The sequence below is a fragment of the Tyto alba genome, unplaced genomic scaffold (genome assembly GCF_018691265.1).
Source record: "Tyto alba isolate M040663 unplaced genomic scaffold, T.alba_DEE_v4.0 Super-Scaffold_8, whole genome shotgun sequence".
Taxonomy (NCBI): Eukaryota; Metazoa; Chordata; class Aves; order Strigiformes; family Tytonidae; genus Tyto; species Tyto alba.
In genome coordinates this window covers 3622963-3643953 of record NW_024881329.1, presented here as the reverse complement: position 1 = coordinate 3643953, position 20991 = coordinate 3622963, and the positions used below count along the sequence as shown (strand labels likewise).

At 50.1% G+C, this 20991-nt stretch overlaps 1 protein-coding gene across 1 annotated transcript; it reads left to right on the top strand.

The window, feature by feature from the left end:
• The first annotated feature begins 8721 nt into the window (after positions 1-8721).
• INS (insulin) lies at positions 8722-12764 on the top strand. The gene is given in 3 exon segments (XM_009976199.3): positions 8722-8800; positions 9342-9545; positions 12525-12764. Coding segments are annotated over 3 exon segments (420 nt in total). The 3' UTR covers positions 12662-12764.
• The last annotated feature ends 8227 nt before the right edge of the window (positions 12765-20991 follow it).

The following is a 20991-nucleotide window of genomic DNA, read 5'->3' as shown; positions in this document are numbered from 1 at the left end:
TCCTCCTTGCTTAAGCACAGAAACTATTTTAGATGACCTAAGGAGTCTGCTGCCTCCATGTGGGAGTGGTGGATGGGATACAGGATGCCCAGGAGCTGGAATGCACCCCCGGAGACCAGAAGAGATGCCCAAGGCCACATGAGTGTTTCCTGTTCCAGAGTTATCCTTATGTTTAAGGAAACTAATTCCAGTCAGTGCTGCAAGCTTGGCCTTCCAGTGAAACCCAGACTCTTTCTCTGGTTAAATCCCTTCCAGAATCATGGGCAGAGGTTGGATTAATGTACTGCCGGCACAGGTCTGGACCACGCACCCAGGCACCCCAGCACTGTCTGAGAGGGAGTTTCCTAATTTAGGACTTGTAAGGATACCCTGTATCTTCGCAGTGCTCGTTAAAGTGTTACAGCTGTAATGAATTCATCTTCATTACACGCTTGGGAGGTAGAGGAGTACTCTTGTCCCTGTAAAAGGCTGACAGATAAAAGAAGGCAGAGAATCAGAGAGCCTCAGACCAGGCGCAGAGCCTGAAAAGTAATTACATGCCTAAACAGCTTTGGGAAGAAGCGTCTAAGTGGCAGATCTGGGGCTTGAACCTCTGTCAGCCCCCTCAGGACCAAATCTTTCTTCTTGTGCTGTGATGGTACGGATCAGAAGAACTCAATTATTTACAAATCCTATAGCCGCAGGTATGCGTGCACACACCCCCTGCCCCCCCGGAGACGGGAATTGATTCGGATAAGGCTGCATCTGACCTGAGCTGTCATTCATGCTGCTAATCCAGCTCAAATCAGACTTGTTTTTTTCCCCAGGGACCAGAAAAGGTACTGCACTTGCCACTGCAAAGAATTTGTTTTCGGTTTTCCTACTCTTGTTTGCTACAATGTCTGGGAAAATGCTAGGTTTTCTAGGGGAAAGATGATCTTTTGACATTTTTTCTGGCACAGCTGAAAGCAGAAGGTATCTGAAATGTCTTGAAAACTGATCAGGATTTTTTTTTTTTTTTTTTTTTTTACACTGAATAGAGAATTTTGCATAGATTATGTAAGGGATTTAAAACCCTATGTGACTGCACCCTAGATGTGCTACCACAGCCGCGCAGCACTCTCATTGTGCAGCTGGTAGGGTTGGCAGTGACAGGTCAATAAAATAAACTTTTGGAGATTAGATATTTTTTCAAACTTGCAAGTGCTCTGCTTCAAATGAACAAGGGTTTCCTCAAGTCTCTGTTAACGAATTCGCTTCAACCATCTTGTACATGTTTTCTATCACCCAGGAGCAGTGGGAGCATGTGCACGTGTTGACTTCTGTACTGCAAGACTCCCAAAACCATGTACATCCCAACAGGGACCCACCCAGACTCCTCACGCATCCGCTGGATCCTGTCCTCCAGAACTGTAGAGGGTTTGGGTCCTGATCTAAATTTCCCCAAATCCGAAATACTCCCTCCAGCTCCAATGAGGCACTATCATGTGTTTCTCTATGTGGTGTTCTGAGGTTTAGCTTGGGATGGAGCAACTGGTTTTGAAGCTCATGTGAAACACAGGTTTGAATTAGACCTGAACCAGAGCGATGCAAGACCAGACAGGGTCTTGCACCTGATGGGGTTAAGGCCCATTCTCTTTGATTTTCCTGGAGGGGTAAGGATGCAAAATCCATTTTTTTCACTTCTGACATTAGTTCTACTTGGTCTCTTTGTGATTATTTTCTCTGGGCACAGCAGGGTGAATTGATCTACAAAATATTGGCAGGGATGGTGGAGGATTAAGTATCTTGCACAGATAGTTCAGTGCAACAGTTGTTACCCAGGACGGTGGAGAGAAAAACAGGGTGGGGTAAGGGAGTTGTTCATTTTCCTTCCACTAAGGTCAGCCTTAAATAACTCTCCCACCTCCCTTGGAGGCTGAGACAAGATAATAAGGACAAAAATGTCAGAGCAAAGCACGGGGCCCCTCTATTTACAGCAAAGGCCAAATCGCTAACCAACAGATCGGAGCTTGCTTTCTAAACACCGATAAGCGGCAACTTTGAATTAACAGCCCCGGTTCCTCCGCTGCTGTAAATCAGCCTGACCCCGACTGCCCGCAGCACCCCAGTGCCTCCCCCCGGGCCAGGGGCTCCCTGGCTGGAGGAGGGGGGCTGCAGCAGCGAGCTCACCCCTCCCAGCCCCCGGAGAGCCCCGTGCCTGGCTCCAGACACCCCCCACCTCCCCCTCCCCAGCCCCCTAACACTAACAAGCCTTATCAGTAGGATTTACACCTCCTTGTCTAGGAACCCGTAGGCAAGCCTACGGACCGGTTACCGGTGTGTATCCAAATCCTTAAAGTAGCTTTAAGTGCTCAAAACAATCCACTTACCCAGCAATAATTAATGATACCGGACCTGGGAGTCCCCAGGCTCTGGGAGAGGAGATCAGAGCACTCTACAGTGGGGTCCGGCTGCCCGTGAGCAGGGAGGGGGTCAGCCCTTCTGCAAGCCCTCGGCACCTCCCGGCCCCTGCGGAGCATCCCGGGGGAGAGGAATAACCAGCGTAGCTGGCGGTAACGCCAGGGAGATGGATGCCTGGGAGCAGCCACCGCTCTCAAGAGCAACGGTGGGTTGGGTTTTATTTGCTGCCAGACGCCGCGTTAGGAAAGGTCCTTTGGCACAGAGCTGTGCCGGCTGGCGAAACACCAGCTGCCAGGCAGGTGACACCGTAGGAGTGAGGGGGAAGGAGGAATAAATCACAGCTCCTGTCTCGGGTCCCAACCCAGCTGGTGGCATCTGAAGTGCTACAGTTCAGAGCGCCCTGCGAAGGGCAAGGAGCGAGCGGCACCTCTGGATGGCAAGCCACATCTCCTGGAGGAAAGTGGGTCTTCAGGGCGGTGGCATCAGGGCAGCGTTAGCCAAAAATCTCAAAGAGCACCCTAGTAGCAAAACAGCGGCTTTAAAATTAAAGTTTATTCTAGAAAATGGGGTCTCAAAGATTCATATTTAAACTCAGCAGAAAGCGTGGTGAGAGAATGAGTACGCTGGTCCACAATATCCTTTTACAGTATAACTTGCAGCCCTCAATTTTGTCACTGGGGAAACTGTGGCGGATGTCCATGGTACACCCACAGCTGCAGAGATGAGCAGTGGCAGAAGACACAGATGTGACACGATCATTTATTTTCAATCCGTGAGACAACTTTACAGCAGGGGACAAATCCAGTCTGAGCCAGCAAGAACCATTCCGTCATTTTTTGGCATTTCTCTCTTTACTGCCTCGCTGCCTCGGCTGGTTATAGCACCCATCACTTTCTACTATGTCTGCAGCTCTGGTGGCCTGCCTATGCTTTCCCGCATCATAGCCAAGGACCAGGTCGTCTTCTTCTCTATTTTACCAAAGGCTGCTGCAGGTCATCCATGCCTTTGTGTTCCGAGTGATGCCTGTGATGCCACCTGCTGTGAAAGCCATGGTAGTGGCACCAGAAGACTTTAGTGCCTACAGTTGTGGACATTGGAGAAGAACCCCCTGATGGACTCGGTGGCCCCTCTCATGGTCTTTCCTAAAGACCAGGTCAAGATGCGATTTGGTTGTTCTCATGGACTTCCATGACATGAGGAAGGACAGATGTGGCATCAGTGCTGAAAACGTGTATTTTTGGATTGGTGCTGATCAGGCTACTTTTCCAGCACTTCTCCACTCTGTGGGTTATTTGTTACTTTAGTCGTTCATTACTTGTCCTCTAGCAGAGTGTCATCACTTCTTCTAATGTTTCTCTACCTATGCCAAGGATTACTCTTGGGCCATTAATAGCCACAGATTTCTTCTTCTCCTCATTGATAAACAAACTAATTTGTTCTGCTGCATCTGCTAATAGCTGTATCTAGGAACTATTAGAAGCTTTTAGGTGCTATTTTCTCTTCTACCTTCTCAAAAAAAACAAAAAAGTGGCCAGTAACATTGTGATGGGGTTAAAAGGACCATACCTGTTTTTTCCATCTATATTTATAATATTGTGTATGCTCTTCCCAAAGTGGATGGGAAAGATTTTGGGAGCTTTACTCTAGAGATGATTAAATTTGGTCTATTTTGCCTGGGCAGCTCTACTTATGTAAACGTTTGAGCCTGCAGAGGCCAGGGGAGCTTGAGCAGCATGCAGCCAAACCAATTTGCAGGTTCCCTGGTTCCCGGCGATCTGGGCTGGCCAAAGGTCAGTATTTCCCTGCTGAGAGGTACGATGCGCTCAGGAGGGGTGGCCAGAGGGCTTGGGTCACAGGAGGCCATTCTCAGAGCCACCGCACACCTGGGAAACTCCCTTGTCCTCTGATGTAAACTACGGGCTCTTCTCAGTTGCTCCCCGGAGCATCTTCTACCAGTGAGCTGCATCTCCAGAGGTGCAGATGTCCTCATGACCCTCTCCGCTGTTAGCAGCTAACCCGAAGGTGATGGAAACCGATGGGTCAGACCTGGTTGGTTACACTGGGCTTTGGGTTACACCCTCCGTCTTATGAATCAACCCTTTGTGCTCTAAGCAGCAAGATAATGTCCCCGGCCTGGAAGAGCTTGGAAAATTGTGAAATCCACGGTCTGGCAGGAGTGTCTCCCTTGGGCCTGGTGGCTGGCGGGGCGATGGGGTCTGCTCACATGCCCTGCGCCCAGGCGGCCGCCGGGATTAGTTTATAGAAGCAGCTGAGATTACTCGTATCCCAGCGAGCGGCCCCCTTCCCTGCTTGCACAATGCCCCTTTTGAAGCAAGGGCAGCTCTCATTGTGTGGCTCCAGATAAGGCGCAGAGCCTCACCCTTTGCGAGAGCAGCCCCCTCTCCCCCCCTGGGCCCACGGCAGCCGCCCCACCTGCCACGTATCTCCGCAGGCGTCGCAGGATTTGGCTGCAAGCATTCCCATGATTAAGCACCCTCCTCGGTGCCAGGTTCACCTCCCCGCCCTTCATCTCACCGCTGTTGCTGGTGGCGTGGTGGCACGCTCCGCAGGTGCTGGAAACCACGCGGAGACAAGGAGCACCGAGGATGCTGCACCCCGCATGGGGAGCGGAGCAAAGCCTGGAGGGGGCAACCGCTGGGCCCCGGGGGGGATCCCCAATTCCCCGTGCCAAGCAGAAAGCGACACCTCTGTAGCTCAAACCGCCTGTGTGCTTGAATGCATCGCCCCAACCACAGATCCTCAGCTACCAGTGGCCACGCTGGGGCACCTCTCACAGGCTGGCCACCCCCAAAAGACACTTTTGGAGGTGCAGACCACTCTGGGTGCTGTGTTTCGGCAGGCTGCTGGCGCAGGCCAGGGGTGTGTTGGCAGGCAGTGCCTTCTCTGGGGCTATTTGTTTCACAAGCCACTGAATTCTACTGCCAGGGAAAACGCTGTGTTGCTCTCTGCTCTGCTTTTGGGGCAACACACACCCGGGGACGGGCAGAGCAGCCCCAGTGGTGGCTGCCGAGCGTGAGAGCAGCAGCAGGGATGTGGGTGGTGTTTCGGGGTCCCCAGGTGCTCCCTCAGAACTCGCTCGCCTCCAGACCTGACCTTTGCTGTCAGTAAAACTTGCACAAACTTGTAATTGTTAACTAGTTTCCCCCATAGCAGGCTTGTTATTTTTTCAGGACAGGGTTCGAAAATGCTAGACATCTACAGTAGTAAAGATTTTATTGTGCTGGCAACAGACTGTAAAACTTGATTACATGACACTGGGGATTGCCTAAACCTCATTCTCACTGATGCAACTGCTCGGGGTCGGGGGGATGTGAGGGAGGGAGGTGGCTTTGAGTCACGTCCAGAGGTGGCTTAGCATGAAGGGCAGGAGCCAGGAGCATCCCACTCCCACCCAGATGCTCCCACCCTTCGGCCAAGGGAGCCCAATGTGGAGCTGGGGATCAGGAGGGGTCATGAGAGGCACGTGTAGCCGCAACAATAGATGAGCATTTGGCCTGTTGCTGCCTAATCACGTGAAAATCACAGGGAAGCCCAACCTGGAAGGAGCGAGCTGAGATTTTTCTGTAGAAAAAGCTTTTCCATCAAGAAATGGGCTCCCCTGTTGGCCCCCTCAGTTTGCTGCTGACATGGGAGTTTTCCCTCTAAGACAAAACTTTCCGCAGTTTATATCCATTTATATCACTGCTAGCATTTTTCATATTCCAAAGGACCATTTATGGTAAGAAAATACAGTTTCCAATAAATAATCAAAGTGATCATATTCTGGAAGGGGAAAAAAAAAAATCATAGAAGGAAACTTTTGCAAAAAGAATTGGCCCGTGCTGAACTTTGAGCCAGCATGATATCTTTTTTCCTTCCAATAAATCTTCTGGCTTATTTCTGCACCCAAACTACAGCGAGCCAAGAGGGATTCCTGACTGCTCGGGTACAGTCAGCCCTTCCCCTGCTGGGGCATACTGCTGAAATGCCACAAGCTTTCGAAGCTACCTCCGGGATTTGGTTAGCCAAGAGTAAGAGGAGCAACAGACTAAGAACATGGCACTTCCAAAGCAAAATAAAACAGCTTGCTTTGCTACATCAGTGGGGTAAGCCCTGTGGAAGGGGGAAGCCCAGCAGGGAAGGCACCCAGAAGGGAGAAGATAGTGGATAGAGGAGCCTCCTTACAAAGTCCCACTGTCAATAGAACGTGAGTTCAGGTGAGCTCAGGTAACATTCAAAAATGCAAGAAGGAAAAACCCTAAATGGCAAATCTCAGTGTGTGATTAACTTGGGGAACACCCTTCTCTGGAGCCTTTCCAAGGCGACCACTGGGCTGAGGTCCATCGGTGACCGCAGGAAAACGACTGCTAAGGGGGTTTGTCGGGTAATTCTGCAAGTCGTCCCCTTCGTGTGAGATGCTGGGTTAAGGCTCCCTGCTCTGGAGGAAGCATGAGGGGCACAAGGCCTCCGCTGCTGGCTTTGACAACCTACTTCAAATGGGGTAAAATGCCAGGTTTTACCCTGTGTAGCTGCTAATTCCTCATCTTCTCCCGGTAGAAAGAAAGTCTGAGTAAGTGAATACCCTGTACTCATATCTTGCTGAAACCTGAGACCCTTTTCATGGGTATACCACTAGGTCATTCAAGTACATCCAATATCTTTTTTGAAGCGAAGGGAGACAGAGATAGTGTTACACATTGTGCAGAAATGCTATTAACTGTAGTTGAGCATCATGACTTGGATTTATTAGTGGGAGGCCAAAAGACCTACATGGCAGGGGATGTAACTGATAACCTTGTCTTGCATCCGTTTGAGCAAATGAGTCCCCTCCCTGTATGCTCATCAGAGATTTAGCACTTCTCACGAGCCTTTTTTGCAATCGCAGTCATTTAGCAAACATATGATACTTTGCACTTAAAGCCATGACAGGGGCATATGGGACTTCCTACCTCCTAGATGCTGATGGATGGAATTGCTTTGGCTACTCAAAAAATTAAGGGTCTGGTTTGAGTCTCAAGGCATTCTGCTGATTTCGGTGAACTTCCTTCTGATTTATCCTGTGCATGGAGAATCAGGCTAATTCTAAGTTAAACAAGCAGCAGAGTTCAAAAAGGTGAAAAGGTCTCATTTTTGGTGGTGCTGAACAATTTAGTCTCAAAATTTAGAGCGATCAGAGGTTTGAAGATCATCTCATCCCCAGCATTTAAAATGGTCCTTTTCAGGCAGGAGGGAAAAAAAAAAAAAAAAAAAAAGTATACTTACTTTAAGCAGTAAAAGGTGTAATCATGCTATTGGTGGCAGAAAAGTTGAGCGCACGGGTATCAAAAAAATGGGGTAATGTTGTGAAATAGAGGGAGCTAGATCAGTTGCCAAATCAGGCCCATGAAAGTCAGTGTGTACAACCCAGGCTCATCATCTCCTATTAAAAGTGAACTGGCCAGAATGGAGATAATCAGCTACCTCCTGGTTTTCCCTGGGATTTACCAGAAATGTGTCTTGGTGTCAAAGACACAATTTCATGCAGAGCCCCAGAGAGAAGAGCTGAGGTGCCCAGAGCACTCGCCTGCAAACGGCAGAGAATGAGTCTCTGCTCTGCTTCATCCCAAACAGGAATTTGGAAGGGGCATCTGGCAGGTGAGGGAGGCGACCTGCCTTTCAGTGAGCGAAGGGGACGAGGCTGATTTTTTTCACATCTAAAATTTCAAATGCTGTAACTCTGGCCCCATGCTGAGCTAACATGACCACCCCAGGTCTCCTGCCAAATGCAGATGTTATTCTTCCCCCAGCCCAAGCTGTGGACGCGTGTGCCTCGCTGTGCGTCGCGTGGCCGGGGAGTGGGGCCGCCGATAGCCTCAGCACAATAATGTGTTTTCCTTCCTCTAACACCTGACAGTAGCATGGTCTCACCAACAACTTGGTCCCATCACTGCATACTTTCCAGGGTGATACTAATCAAACAGATTAACATGTTTGCCTTTAATTTTACATTCTAGAAACAGCTGTCGAGACACTTCAATGCCAGCAGTGCCTATTGCCAGCATCAGGGTCATTAATAATCATTGCAGCTGTAATAGCACCATTATCTCCTGCTAAAAGGGTCACTGATGGCTCAGGACAGAGCTTCTGGGAAGCAAAAACAAGTCAGATGAAATGAGATGGAAACTGCAAACTGTTGCTTCTGTCTTAACTTGCATAAAGACCTGTGGATGCTACGTAGAGGGCAATTAATGTGCACAAGCAGCAAAAAATTTGGCTAGAGTGTCATCGAGGAGGTTGGGCTTGCGCTAGCTCTTGTGTCACTTGGGCTAGTGTAAAGCATATAAATATGGGAAAGAGAGAATGGGGATATTGCTACCAACCAACTAGTCTTCATCTGACAGAGAAGACTTCTCTCCATCTCCTGCTGCCACTTCTTTGGGTAAGTCTGACTGCTGCCCTTTTAGCTTCTACCTCTTTTGCAGAGCTATTTTCTTAAGTTGATGTAACGGTGGTGACAATTGCTGGCTTGTTAGTCCAGGAAAATGAGGTCTTTGAGTACGTTGTGCTGGTTTGGGTCCATTGTCATAAATAATGGCCCCTTCTGACTTGTCAGAGAGGGTTTTTCCTCTGAAGGTGTCTGCTGGTCTCACCTCTCCCGGGCACATATGCCATAGGGCTCAGTGAGATGGCTCTTCCAGTCCAGTTTGGCCTTTTGGGGGAAGGCAGAAGGGAGGCCTGGACTGGTGTGTGCTTGTGGACGGAGAGAGAGTTCTGGTTATAATCATTAGTCATTTACTGTGACTTGTAAAAGCCGATGCAGAAAGCTCTCCTTCCCCCTCGAGCCGGGGCATCTTTAGAAGGTCTGTCTGCTACTTTGGTCCCATTTTCATGCCAAAGGAGCTGAAGGACATAAGATAATTGATGACAGCTTGTTTCTCCCTCCTAGACCTCCCTGTGTCTCCTCTGCCTCTTAACCCTAGGCCTCACCCTGCCCACCATGGCTCTCTGGATCCGATCGCTGCCTCTCCTGGCCCTTCTCGCTCTGTCCGACCCCGGGACCAGCCACGCGGCTGCCAACCAGCACCTCTGCGGCTCCCATTTGGTGGAGGCTCTCTACCTGGTGTGTGGAGAGAGGGGTTTCTTCTACTCCCCCAAAGCCCGACGGGACGTTGAGCAGCCTCTAGGTAAGTTAGGCTGGCCGTGGATGCCGTCGCATGCTCTGCGATGCAAAATGTAACAACCGCCTGTCTTTGACAGTGACACCAGGAATGTCCTTGATGGGGAATGCCAGGAATACCTTTAACATACCAACAGCATCGCCTTGCCAATGAAAAGCTCTGCAGGTTAAAAAGGCAGATGGGAGGGCAGACGGGGAAAGAGGATTTATGAGGCAAAAGGAATTGTGCCTGAACGCTCAAACTTGTCTAGTTCTTTGTGTGGCCATTACACCAGCCTGGCAGTGTTCATAGAAAATGAAGGTGGAAGGAGCCCAGGAAGCCACCTTCCACCCTAAGACAGGATCAGTTGTCCCCATCCTATTCCTGACCCATACTTGTTTGATATGTTCATAAAAGCCTCCAGTAAGAAAGCTTCTTCTGACTTCCGAAACTGCCTGTTTCCATGACTAACTAACCTTCTTCTTGTGTGTTTCTTCCCAATATCTAACCTGAACATACTTTGCTGTAAATTATTTCTTGTCTTCTCCGTAGTGGACATGGGGAAGAGTCTACTCCTTTCTTCTTTATGGCTGCTTTATGAAATATTTGAAGACTGTTCCCGTGTCTAGTTTTAACCTGCTCTCAACTAAATCCCCTCTATACTCCCCCCACTACCTTCTTAGGTCATATTTTCTAGACCTCTGTCCATGCAAATTGTTCTGCATTTGGTCCACATCCTTACTGACTCGTGATGCCTGAAGAAGTGCACGGGACCCCAGCTGAGGCCTTGCCAGTGCCAAGTACAGTGAGCAGACTGGAAGAACAATATTGCACGTTTTTGATACCATGTTCACGTCTACACAGGTGGTTTGCCTTTTTCAAACAGCACTGCACCGCTGATTGATGGTGATCACTGCCTCCCTCAGATACCTTGGCCCTCCCTTGGGTGGATCAGCAGTCCCTGAAGGATGGCAACCACAGTCAAACCCTTGTCCTGGATGTGTAACACAGTCTTCCTGCCTACCTCTACCATCTTTCCCATTTCTTACTGAACAGCATCCCATCTTTTCAGTGTTTCTATAGTTTCAAAGGTAATTTTTAGTACTAATCTTGACTTTCAAGAGGTTTTCAGCCCCCACAGATTTATATCATCTCTTTTTTTTTCACGGTGGTGAATTGCTGGTGGAGCTGCTTTGGTTTCCCTCCTTAGGGGGGGACCACCGATGAGTGCAAGAGCCAGGATGCAGGAGATGACAGCCTTGCCTGCGCAACCCTGCGGTGCTGAGTCATTGCCCCTGGTCCAGCACTTTGTGTCTGCATGGTAATGCAAGTGGGATGAGACAGTCCAGAGAGCTGCCTTTCAACATGGTGCTTGTATCTAGGTGAGGCCAGGACCTGTAACACTCTAGCTGTAAGGCAAGGATGATGTCTCCCCTGGAGATTGGTACCTGTAGCTCCTCGCAGCTTTGGCTCCTCTATGAACCCAGCAAACACACTCCCTCTTCTCTCTTCCAAGCTACTAATAGAGACTGTGAATAGATGTAGGAGACTCCTGCCAAATCCCAGCCATTTCTACCCTTTCGCTTCAAGATGGACCACTACTTAACCTCCCCTGACCATGATACACCTCTCCCAACATTTCTCTTCCCATCACACACTGGTTTCATTTCTATCCTATCCTTCTCCTGCATATGTAACCATCCCATGAAATAGTCTTAGAGGTCTTCAGAAGGTGAAGCAAGGTAATGTCATAGCAGAGGGTTTGACATGATTTGTTCTGAGTGGCCAGCTGGGCTGTTAGTTGCTCCTTTCTCTGCTTATTTATTTCTGAAGACCGCCATAAATGGGTTGGAAGTGTCGTTAGCCAAATTCCCTAAATACTAAGGAGAATTTCATCAGGGCCAACCGGTTTGAAAGCATCTGAGGACTTTCCACCTCTTTTTCCAGGAGTTTTGCCTGAGCTGCTATCTCTTTGCCACACAAACTGGTTGTTTACAGTTTGCTCACAGCTGGCTTGAAGGATGAAGACAAGTAAATCACAAAACATTGACTAGCTATTTCCTCTTCTACTTAATGTTGGACTAAAGCTTTCCTAAATTTTCCTCCTAGCACACTACCATAATGATTTCTTGTTACTCTTGTGCCTTGTTCATTGCATCACGCTTTGGGGGCTTGGGGATTTTGCATCTTGTGCTGTACTTTCATATTGCCCTAGAAACCACATCTCATTCTCACTTTCCAGGCATTTTCTTTTTGTTGTTAGGGGATCTTTTCTTCCTACAGGAAAAATCACTGTTTTATTTGCCATTTTCTATATTTTCATTGGGCAACTAAAACCTGAATAGTTCTGTCCACAAGTTTTCAAGTTGCCACCAGCAAAGGAGACATTCTGTTGAGTTTTGTCTGTGTCCGAATACCCCAATTCCTTCTAAAAACTCATCCCCAGCTGTGAACACGGACACACATGAATGCTTTTGCTGCCGGCTCAAGGCTACATCCAGGCAGCCAACAGGAGCAGGCTGTTCAGGACCAGCTGGCAAATGCACCCAGCCCCAGGACTGGACTGTCCTTGTAATACCACGGACATCCCAGTTGTTTGCCCAGGCTCCCAGGAGAGTGGGTAACTGCCCAAGGAGGGGCTGCAGTCCCAAGCAACTCATCTCTCTGGAGCAGACCAGCTCATTTTATCATCTTGCTTACTACCTGCTCACCCCAGGGAGGGTGCAGGGTTGCTCTTCTTCTCCACACGCCTCCCTCAGTAAAGGCCCTGTAGCCCTTAGGCCCTCACACTGCTGAGATCCACTCAGCTTGGCTCTTTCTGAGCACCATATGAGTATTTTGGAAGAGGAAACACAGAACCTGAAGGTGCTACAAGTTACAACTTCCCATTTTCCAGCCAACTCTGGCTTAAAAATGTGGTGTCTGCAAAGGGGGTGTCTGCAGGGCTCCACAGCCAGTCCCGATGCTGTGTGATGTCCCACAACTTATCCTTTTCTTCCCTGGCAGTGAGCGGTCCCCTGCATGGTGAGGTAGGAGAGCTGCCCTTCCATCAGGAGGAGTTTGAGAAAGTGAAGCGAGGGATCGTTGAGCAATGCTGCCACAACACGTGCTCCCTCTACCAACTGGAAAACTACTGCAACTAGCGGCGAGGCCAGCGGCGGAGAGCTCGCGGGCCACTGGTAGAAACACGCACTTATGCTACTGCACCTTCAAAGCAATTGAATAAATGTTGTGGGTCTATTCGAAGAACTGTGCTGGTTCATGCGTCCACGTCTTGGGGAGGAGGCACTGATGTTTACTTTAGGGTGTTGTCACCTGCGCTCGGGTAAAGCAGTCTTAAAGGGTCCTGGGGCCAGCCATCACTTCACGCTCTCCTTCTGCCATCCAAATGAACCTCCTGGGAAGGAGGGAGGAGGATTATGCAGCGCCAGAGCGGGTATGCAGAGCACCCAGTACCCCCAGTACCTGGGGGGTGAGGAGGAAGGGGCAGAGAGGCTTGAACGAGATTTCTCTTTCTAGGGAAACATTACGGGGGAAATATCTGTGGCAATGTCATGCTGATCAACTTCCTGCAGTTCACAGCCCAAATATAGCCAGGCAGCTGGGAGACTGAACTTCCTCAGCTGCGTAATGGAAACAGTTGGGATTAAGCAAAGAATTAAGTCACCTATTAATTGTACCCAGAAAAATCGTGGTAAAATGACTGCCACGACCAATTTAGACAGAGTGTCCAGTTCCCCCTTCTGCTTGTGGGAGGTCCAGGCGGAGTCCCTGCTGCGGGACGTGCTTGTTGTTCACAAGTATTTGACAAGTCACATTCAGAAAGTGGATTTAATCCAAAAGGAGTTTTGAGTGTATCGGCCAAGAGCTGGGCATTTCAGAGCAGCATCCCTGCTCCTGTTGCTGCAAACTTCTTTCAAGCACCTGGTCCCTAAATTGCCACTTTCTGGGAGGAAAAACTGCCACGGCAATGCCAGCTGGCCAGGGTGGCAGAGAGTGTGGGGAAGGGTCATGTCCCCTCTGCCAAGGGACTCCCATGCCACCAGTGTAATGGAAGGAGGTCTCCGTGGGATGGGCGCAGCCTGGCAGAGGTGGCAGCAGTGGCTGGGACTGCATTTTGCTGGTAGCAGATTTTGAAAGCTGGTCTGAGAGGAGGCTGTGGTTTTAAGAGCCTCTTTTCCCAAACCAGATCTGACTGCCTCCATCGGAGCCAAGCAGATAGAAGCTGCTATCTCATCCCTGCCAGGATGTGCTGCTCCCCCTCCTATCATGAGCACAAAACTGGCAAAACCACTGAAGGGCTGGAAGAGCAGCCAGAGGAGCCGCTGAGAAGGAGACACAGCCATAAAATAGGAAATCAGAAAGCATGAGCCTCCACACGGGCTCCCTTGATGCATCCAAGAGCCCGTGACAGGAGCCCCCTCCTGCAGCTGCCACACCAGTGCTGCTCCCCCTGACCGCCCTTCCATCCCCTTCCATCACCCCTTCCTCTCGGCCCTGCTGAATATTCCCAGCAGCAGAGCTTGCAACTGTGACAGGCAGCCTTGGGCCAAAATCTTGTGGTTATGAACGCATGGCAAGATGTTTGCTGCTTCTGAGCTACTTGTCTCCCACCAAGCCTCACAGCACATAGCTCTGGTGGTTTCTAGAAACAATTCTCCTACCTGTGCTGGTGCCCCATGAGATCAGGACGGGTGTCACTCCAGTAAAAATAGCAGAGCTGTTGCACATGGTAAGGCCACCATCATACTCAGGCACTCAATGGATTTCCAGCAATCCTATACATCCCCCCACCCCAAGGCTGTGCCGTCCTGAGCCCAAAGGCAGAGCGTCAGGTCCACTTGCACGGTCTGGAGGGAAAGCACATCCAAGAGAAGCTCTCCCCTCCACAGCTGAAAAACCAAGACTTGTTTGTTGGCGTCACCCGGACTTGTCCTGCACACCTAGGCCTGAGATCCTGCACTCAGCATCAGGGGTCCATGGAAAGCAAATGAGCAGAGGCTCTTCTGAGACAAGATTGAGACTTTCTAGTGTAAATTTGAGATTTAATTCTGTACCTACCTGACAAAATTGTACAGGTCTGCTGATGGGAAAAGTTGGAAGTATGAATATTGGAAGAAAAAGAGATGGTGTAGGAGGAGCCTTAAGTGCCTGACTGCCAGAGTGGTCGTAGCACTTCTCCAAGTGCTGAACAGTGGTGATGGAAGCAGCTGAAAGAAGAATGATATAGTCAAATCTGTGGAGATAGCTTTGGCTTCCCTAGGAATGGGGAGCATGGGTCATGTCAAGAACAGACACAGACTGCAGAAGTCTAGAGCCCTCACTCATAATTTCAAAGCTGCATCTTGCATTACAGAGATAGCCTACATGTGTTCAGCACCAAAGGGACCAGCAGAAACTTACAGCAAGGTCAAGATCCCGCAACAGAGCATGTTGGCTCCTGCATCCCCCCCCCCCCCCCCCCCCGAGCTGTTTATCTGCTGGCACTCCTGCCCGGGCAGCGATGCTCGGGCGAGGACAGCTCTTCAGAGGTGCCCAGCTCGCTTCCTGCCTTCTGCCATTGTTTGGGTTGCTTGTTTGTTTGTTTGCTTTTTCTGAATGCTCTCAATTAGGACTGGTTGGGAAACTGCAAATGCCACGTTTTCTGCCGGAAAATGTCTATTCATCAAAACCAGCACTTCCCACAGGACCCGACTGGTTTTAACAAGGCAAGATTCAAAGGGATGAAGGGAGGCGGGAGGTTCAGGTGCCCGCTCTGCGGGCATCAGAGCAGGGATTTTGCCCTCCGCGCCTGATTGCCCAAGACTACATGCTAACTGCCAGGCTCTGGGCTACCCTGGGGTGGGACTCATCTCCTTCTGCTGAAAAATTCCAGGAGGTTTCAACAAACACAGTGGGAATTGTTTTGAAATCTTAAGATGGGGCAGGACCATCCTCTTCTACCCAGCTCAAGATGCAGTCTGGTATTTTCTCGGCAGGTTTGGATGCTGGGTGAGATGGGGGCCTGGACACACCAGCAGCCCAGCTAGTGATTATCCAGTGTTGGAGTAGAAGAGAGAAGGATGAGGAGCAGAAAGGAGCTGTGATGGACATTCCCCATCATTCCTCTGCCTTTGTGCCTCCTGGGAAAAGAAGTCGGCAGGTCCCTTGGTGGAGAAGGGAAGAGGAGGGAATGGTGACCGCCTAGGGCTGGGGAGGGAGGGGTGGCCCCACATCTGCTTTGGGGATCCAGGCACTCTGAGCTCTGTGCAGAGCACATGCGGCTGCCTTTGCTCCCTTCTTCCCCAAAGTGAGAGCTGTTCCGGGGGCATACGGCATACAGTGAGCTACACCGCTCTCCTGGAGGTGCAGGAGAAAATACTGCATCAATTTAAATGCTGTAGAAAGCCTTAAAAAAAAAAAAAAAAAAAAAAAAAAAAAAAAAAGTCCTTATGAATACACTTTGCTTTCCAGAACTGAAAATAGCATAAAGGGCTATCTTTTCACTTTTTAAAAGCTGCAGCAAGGTGAAGACCAAAGGAGAAGAAAGGTACTTTTTCCCCTTTTTTCTGGGACTCCAGGGAAGGAAGCCTGAAGGCAACCCTATGCACTTTCCACACTGGAGCACACGGCTCCTTGGCTTGCTGACGTGATGCTGCCAGCTTGCTGACCCTGCGCTGTGGCAGGGCGGGCAGCTTTAGCCCCCTACCCCACACAAACCTGAGGATAGGCAATAGCCCAGGGTGTCCTTAACTGTGGTCCAGGATGGAATTTCTTTATAAAGGCCCCCTCAAACCCCTGCACCCTTGTCCAGGTCATTCCCTGCTCTCAGACGTGCTTGGGAGATGCCAGACCTTATGAATTCCTGCAGGAGAAGTGACTCAGGGACAGGGAATGCTGCATCCATTGACCTCCCTCCCCGCTCCTCCTCCTGCCAGGCTTTGCATTGTGATCTTTGGGAAGCAAATGCATCCATCCCCCTTTATTCTGACTCAGCAGTTGCTTTGAAGTGATTTTTGCGGTAGCGGTGGGGCATCATGCCCGGCTAAAATATCTTGGCTCTGCTGCTCTCGCAACAAACTTCCAAAGGTCTCATGCTAGCGGTGGAGGGCAATTTGAAGAGAATGCAAATAAAGGCTTCGGTTCATTCATGCTGCTTGAATAGAGAATGGAAAGCTGAGACGCGGAGGGGATTGCAAGACAAATTCTTTGGGCTGCCGAGTTGTTAACGCTGCCTAGAAAAGAAAGGACCAAAGTTGCCCCTGTTTCCCGTGTGCGTGAACCTTCACCAAAAAGGGCTCCGCTCCGGTTTGAGGGAAAGGGGGAGTGTTGTGCACAGAAATGGGAATGGAGGGGATGTGGGGCACCGACCGGCGGGGTCCCGGGGGGCTGGGTGACAGACCATGTCCTCTGGGCTGCTGGATGGGCTGCGCTGCTCCAGCTTATCTGGAGAGGAAGGGAAGGCTGCCACTTTCCCGGAGCTAATCCGACTGTATTATTTCCTTTTCCAGGAAGCCACAGATAGAAGAATGCTGTCTATTACCCTGGGAACTCAGAGATTCACTTTATGTAAGAAATAGCCAGACTATACCCTGGGATTTTTAGGGTTTTTTTTGTAATCATCTTATCAACTTTTCAGGAAACTTTAAACCTGCTCACAGTCTCTCTCCTTATCTGCAGTGTGATTCCTTAATAACTGACTTGCAGTGATGACTGAGTTGGAAAGCATGCGCTGAGCAGATTCAGTGTTAACACCTCAAATTCCCTCTGATTTAGACCGACCTCACCAAAGACACATATTTTGAACAAAAAAGAGCCTTTCTTCTTTCTCCTTTCACCCTGGGCAGGAAGAGAGCTTTAGGTCAGGCTATAAATTGATCTGGAAAGTCATTGCCAGCGCACTGTCTCTGGGTGAATTACTCCTGCGTGCCGGGGGGAGGAAGGAGGCCGTTTTTTTCCAAGCCCAATGCCAGGCTGGCTCTCGCGTCCCCCCGGCCCTGTTGGGCAGAGCAGGCGGGAGCAGACCCGGGACAATAACGGGAAATGAAGCAAGCCCACAGGAGCGCACAAGGAAACGATCCGAGCCTCACTCCTTTCCCTCCATCTCCAGACAGCTTCAGGAGCAGCAGTGAGAGAGGTTGATGAACCATTTGGGCTCCTCCAATCTCCTTTCTGTTGTTGAAAGAGCTGGCCAAAATATGGCACTTTTTTCCTGCCCGGTAAATGCCAGGATTTCCAGGAAGCTTGTGGTTGCTCACACTGAAATTTCTCACAAAATGTTTTCAGATTTTGGTAGAAAGGGGATAACAGAAATAAAGTAGGCTTTTGATTTCCAGGTTGTTGTCATTTGGGCTTTGTAATGCTAGATTTTGGGGGTGGGTGTGTTTTGCAGAACTGCCAACTTCTGAAATGTAACTTTTTTGTCAGAAAATGATGCAGCTTCTTCTTTTCTAATCAGAGAACGGAAAAGCAAATATAAATGACACCACCCACCCTACATCGATGATAAACCATTCTGTGGAAGTTTCAATGGAAAAAAATTCTAGCCTTTTTTCCACTTATCAGAAACCTCCTCCACTTTGGAGTCTGGGACCCAGCAGGGTCCTGGCTCTGCAGATGTCGGCAGATCTCTCACACCCAATTTTCCAGCTTTTCCTACCTGGTATGGGAACGTTTGGGGGGATTTTTAAAACTTATCCCCACTAAATGCTGTCTTGGCCCACAGGCTTCCAGTGGTGAGAGAGAAATTACAGTGCAACAGCTCGAGACCTGGCCCATGCCTAGTAAAAGCTTCTGAAATTGCTTTTTTAGTCACTTTTTAAATGTCTGCAACCGAAAACTGGCCTCATTCTACCAAATGCTGACACCGTGTCCTGAAATAATGAATTTCAACCCCAAACGAGGGAAAAAAACTGACCCCACACAATTCTGATGAAATGTAGACAGATTATTTTTTCAGTCCTGGTCGCAGTGCAGGTGTGATGAGGCAGGTGTCCAAAGTGCTTCCCTGTGCACCCACGTGCGTTTTGGCTGACTGAAGCATCGGTGGGGAGGAAGCGGTGGCGGGGAGGGGACGAGGTCGCCCTTCGGCTTGTGCAGCTGGGTTGGGGGGGGGCACCTGGCTCAGCCAGGCTTACGCCAAGGAGGTGGGAGGGCCGCCGAAGGCTGAAGCCCCTCTCGGAAAGCTCTCCTCCAGCAGCTCCTTTCCTCCTGCCAGATCGCTGACCTCAGCCCGGGGTCACTGAGCAGCACCAAGCACTGACGCCGTGCCCGTTTTTCCTTGATGGTTTTGGCTACAGAGCCCTGATGTCATGCTCGAGATGCTTGCCCTTAATCTTCACCCCACGGAGCTGTTGCTTTGACTGCCCCATTTTGCTGTGCTCCCCATTTAAGAACACAGGGAGCGACTTTCAAACCATTCACCTTGGCCCCTGCTAACCTTGCTGCGCTGTGCCTTCTTCATCTCCAAAAAGGCTTTTTACATCCTGATTTCTTCCTTTTAGCCTGTGTGCAGATTTAGTTTCTGGAACCTTTCCTGAGAAATTCATCCTCTCCTGTTGGGCTTCACAACCTGGAAAAGATCCTGAGGTTTCACATATCTGTTCAGAGCGAAGCAATTATCTGTGGCTCTGTCACCCAAATAGGGCACCACAAAAATGCTGGGAATCTGTTGAAGCCAGATTCCTGCGTGGGCTTTCCCTTCTCCTGCAGTCCCAGCTGCTGCCAGGGGATGGAGTGCAGGGCAGCCCACAGCTGGGTCCAGCACCATCCAGGGCAGGGCAAGGTGGCATGGGCACTGGGGACCCCCAAAAATAGGAGGGAAGGATTAAGCAACACAGACCATACAAGATGCTGGAGAAAAACTCGCTGGAGATGTGATGCTGGAGTAGGACTTTGCACTGAGGCCGTGGGACCAACGGAGCTGGGGCAGCAAGGAGGTGGCTGGAGCAACAGGAGCAAACAGCCCATCCACCCACGGTGCTCCCGACGGTGATGCCAACCCTCGCTGTCATGGCCAGGGACCTGGAGTGATGACGAGTTGGGTTGCTGCTGCTTCTCTTGCTCTGGTCTTTGTTTAAAGGTAGTATTTCTCCGAGGAGGATTCCGGGTGCCTTTTTGAACCTCCAAGCTCTTGAAGCCAGAGCCACCAACCAGCCCAGATCTCACACCCTGAAGCACCCACACCACCAGTTCACTTGCCACCCTGCACTGCACCTCTGTGCCATATGCTCTGGGGAAACTTTACCTGCCCAATATTTCCTCTGATGCAGCATTTACCTACGAAGTGTCAGACGGGCATGGTTTTTTTGAGCCAGAAATCCCCTTTTGAGCAGACCTAGGTTTTGGTCTGCAGCAACCTCCTGCCCCAAAGAGACTGTGCTGTGCAACAAAACCCTGGGCTCTTCTGGCTCGCCCTGGCACTGAAGGACTGCCAGAGAGTAGATATATATCCTGGATATAAATATTAATGTTTCAAACTAAGCTGGGACGTCTCCCCACCCAGCATTACCATGGGGCTGGTGCTCAAATCCTCATTCCCTCCTGGCTCATGAAGTATTTTATGGCATCACAGTCATCCCCCTCGGCCGCGACGCGGCTTTGATCGGCGCTGGTGCCGTTGGGGACAGCCACGACCCCAGCCCGCATCTCCTCCCGGCGGGGCCGAGGCCCTAACGAGGGCTTATGAAATGATGTTGTAGCCAGCAGAGGGAGCGCCCAGAGCTCCAGCCACGCACCGGGACGGCTTGGGAAACAGCGGGAAAATTTATTAAACCCTGGCCGGAGTGATGGGACCCTGGCTCAGCCACCAGCCTGGTGATGCTCAGCTGGGAGAGGATGGGGGAATGGATCTGCCACAAACCCCTCTGGTGCCGGGTGAGCCAGACATGAGGATCCCCAGCGAGGGACACGCTCGAGCCTTTTAGACTCGGGTCATTTTGACATGCCTGCTCCAAGCTGTCAAGTGAAATTCCCCCATTAATTTAGTTCTGCCTTTGGACTCGTACAATCGCTTTCCAACTGAAGTCGTTGCTGCAACTCAATTATTAAGGAATCAATCCTATAGCATTTTATTTCCAAAGCAATTTGTACCTCCATCCCCGCACCTGCTCAGTCCTTGTGCCTCATGTCACTGCCAGAGTCGGGAGGGACACGGTGGGCTGGGACCTGTGGGAAGCTCAGGCTCAGCTCTGCCCAACAGTCAAGCATTCCAGGCAGAGCTTAATTTGAATTTAGGCCAAACAGAACAACACACAGCTGATTTGTATTACATTAGTGAATTAAAGACTTAACATCTGCCACTATCTATAACAGCCTCTTACCTTAGGAAAAGGGTCTAAATTATTCTCCATTAAATGCCTCAGTGGTGGGACGACCTCTCCACTCACATACAATAATAGAAATATAATTAGTTACCCAAATGCACACTGGAAAAGACTTGTGCCCAGTCCCCTCCTAACTGTCTGGGTCCTCCAGGTTTTTAAAGGGGGGCTCT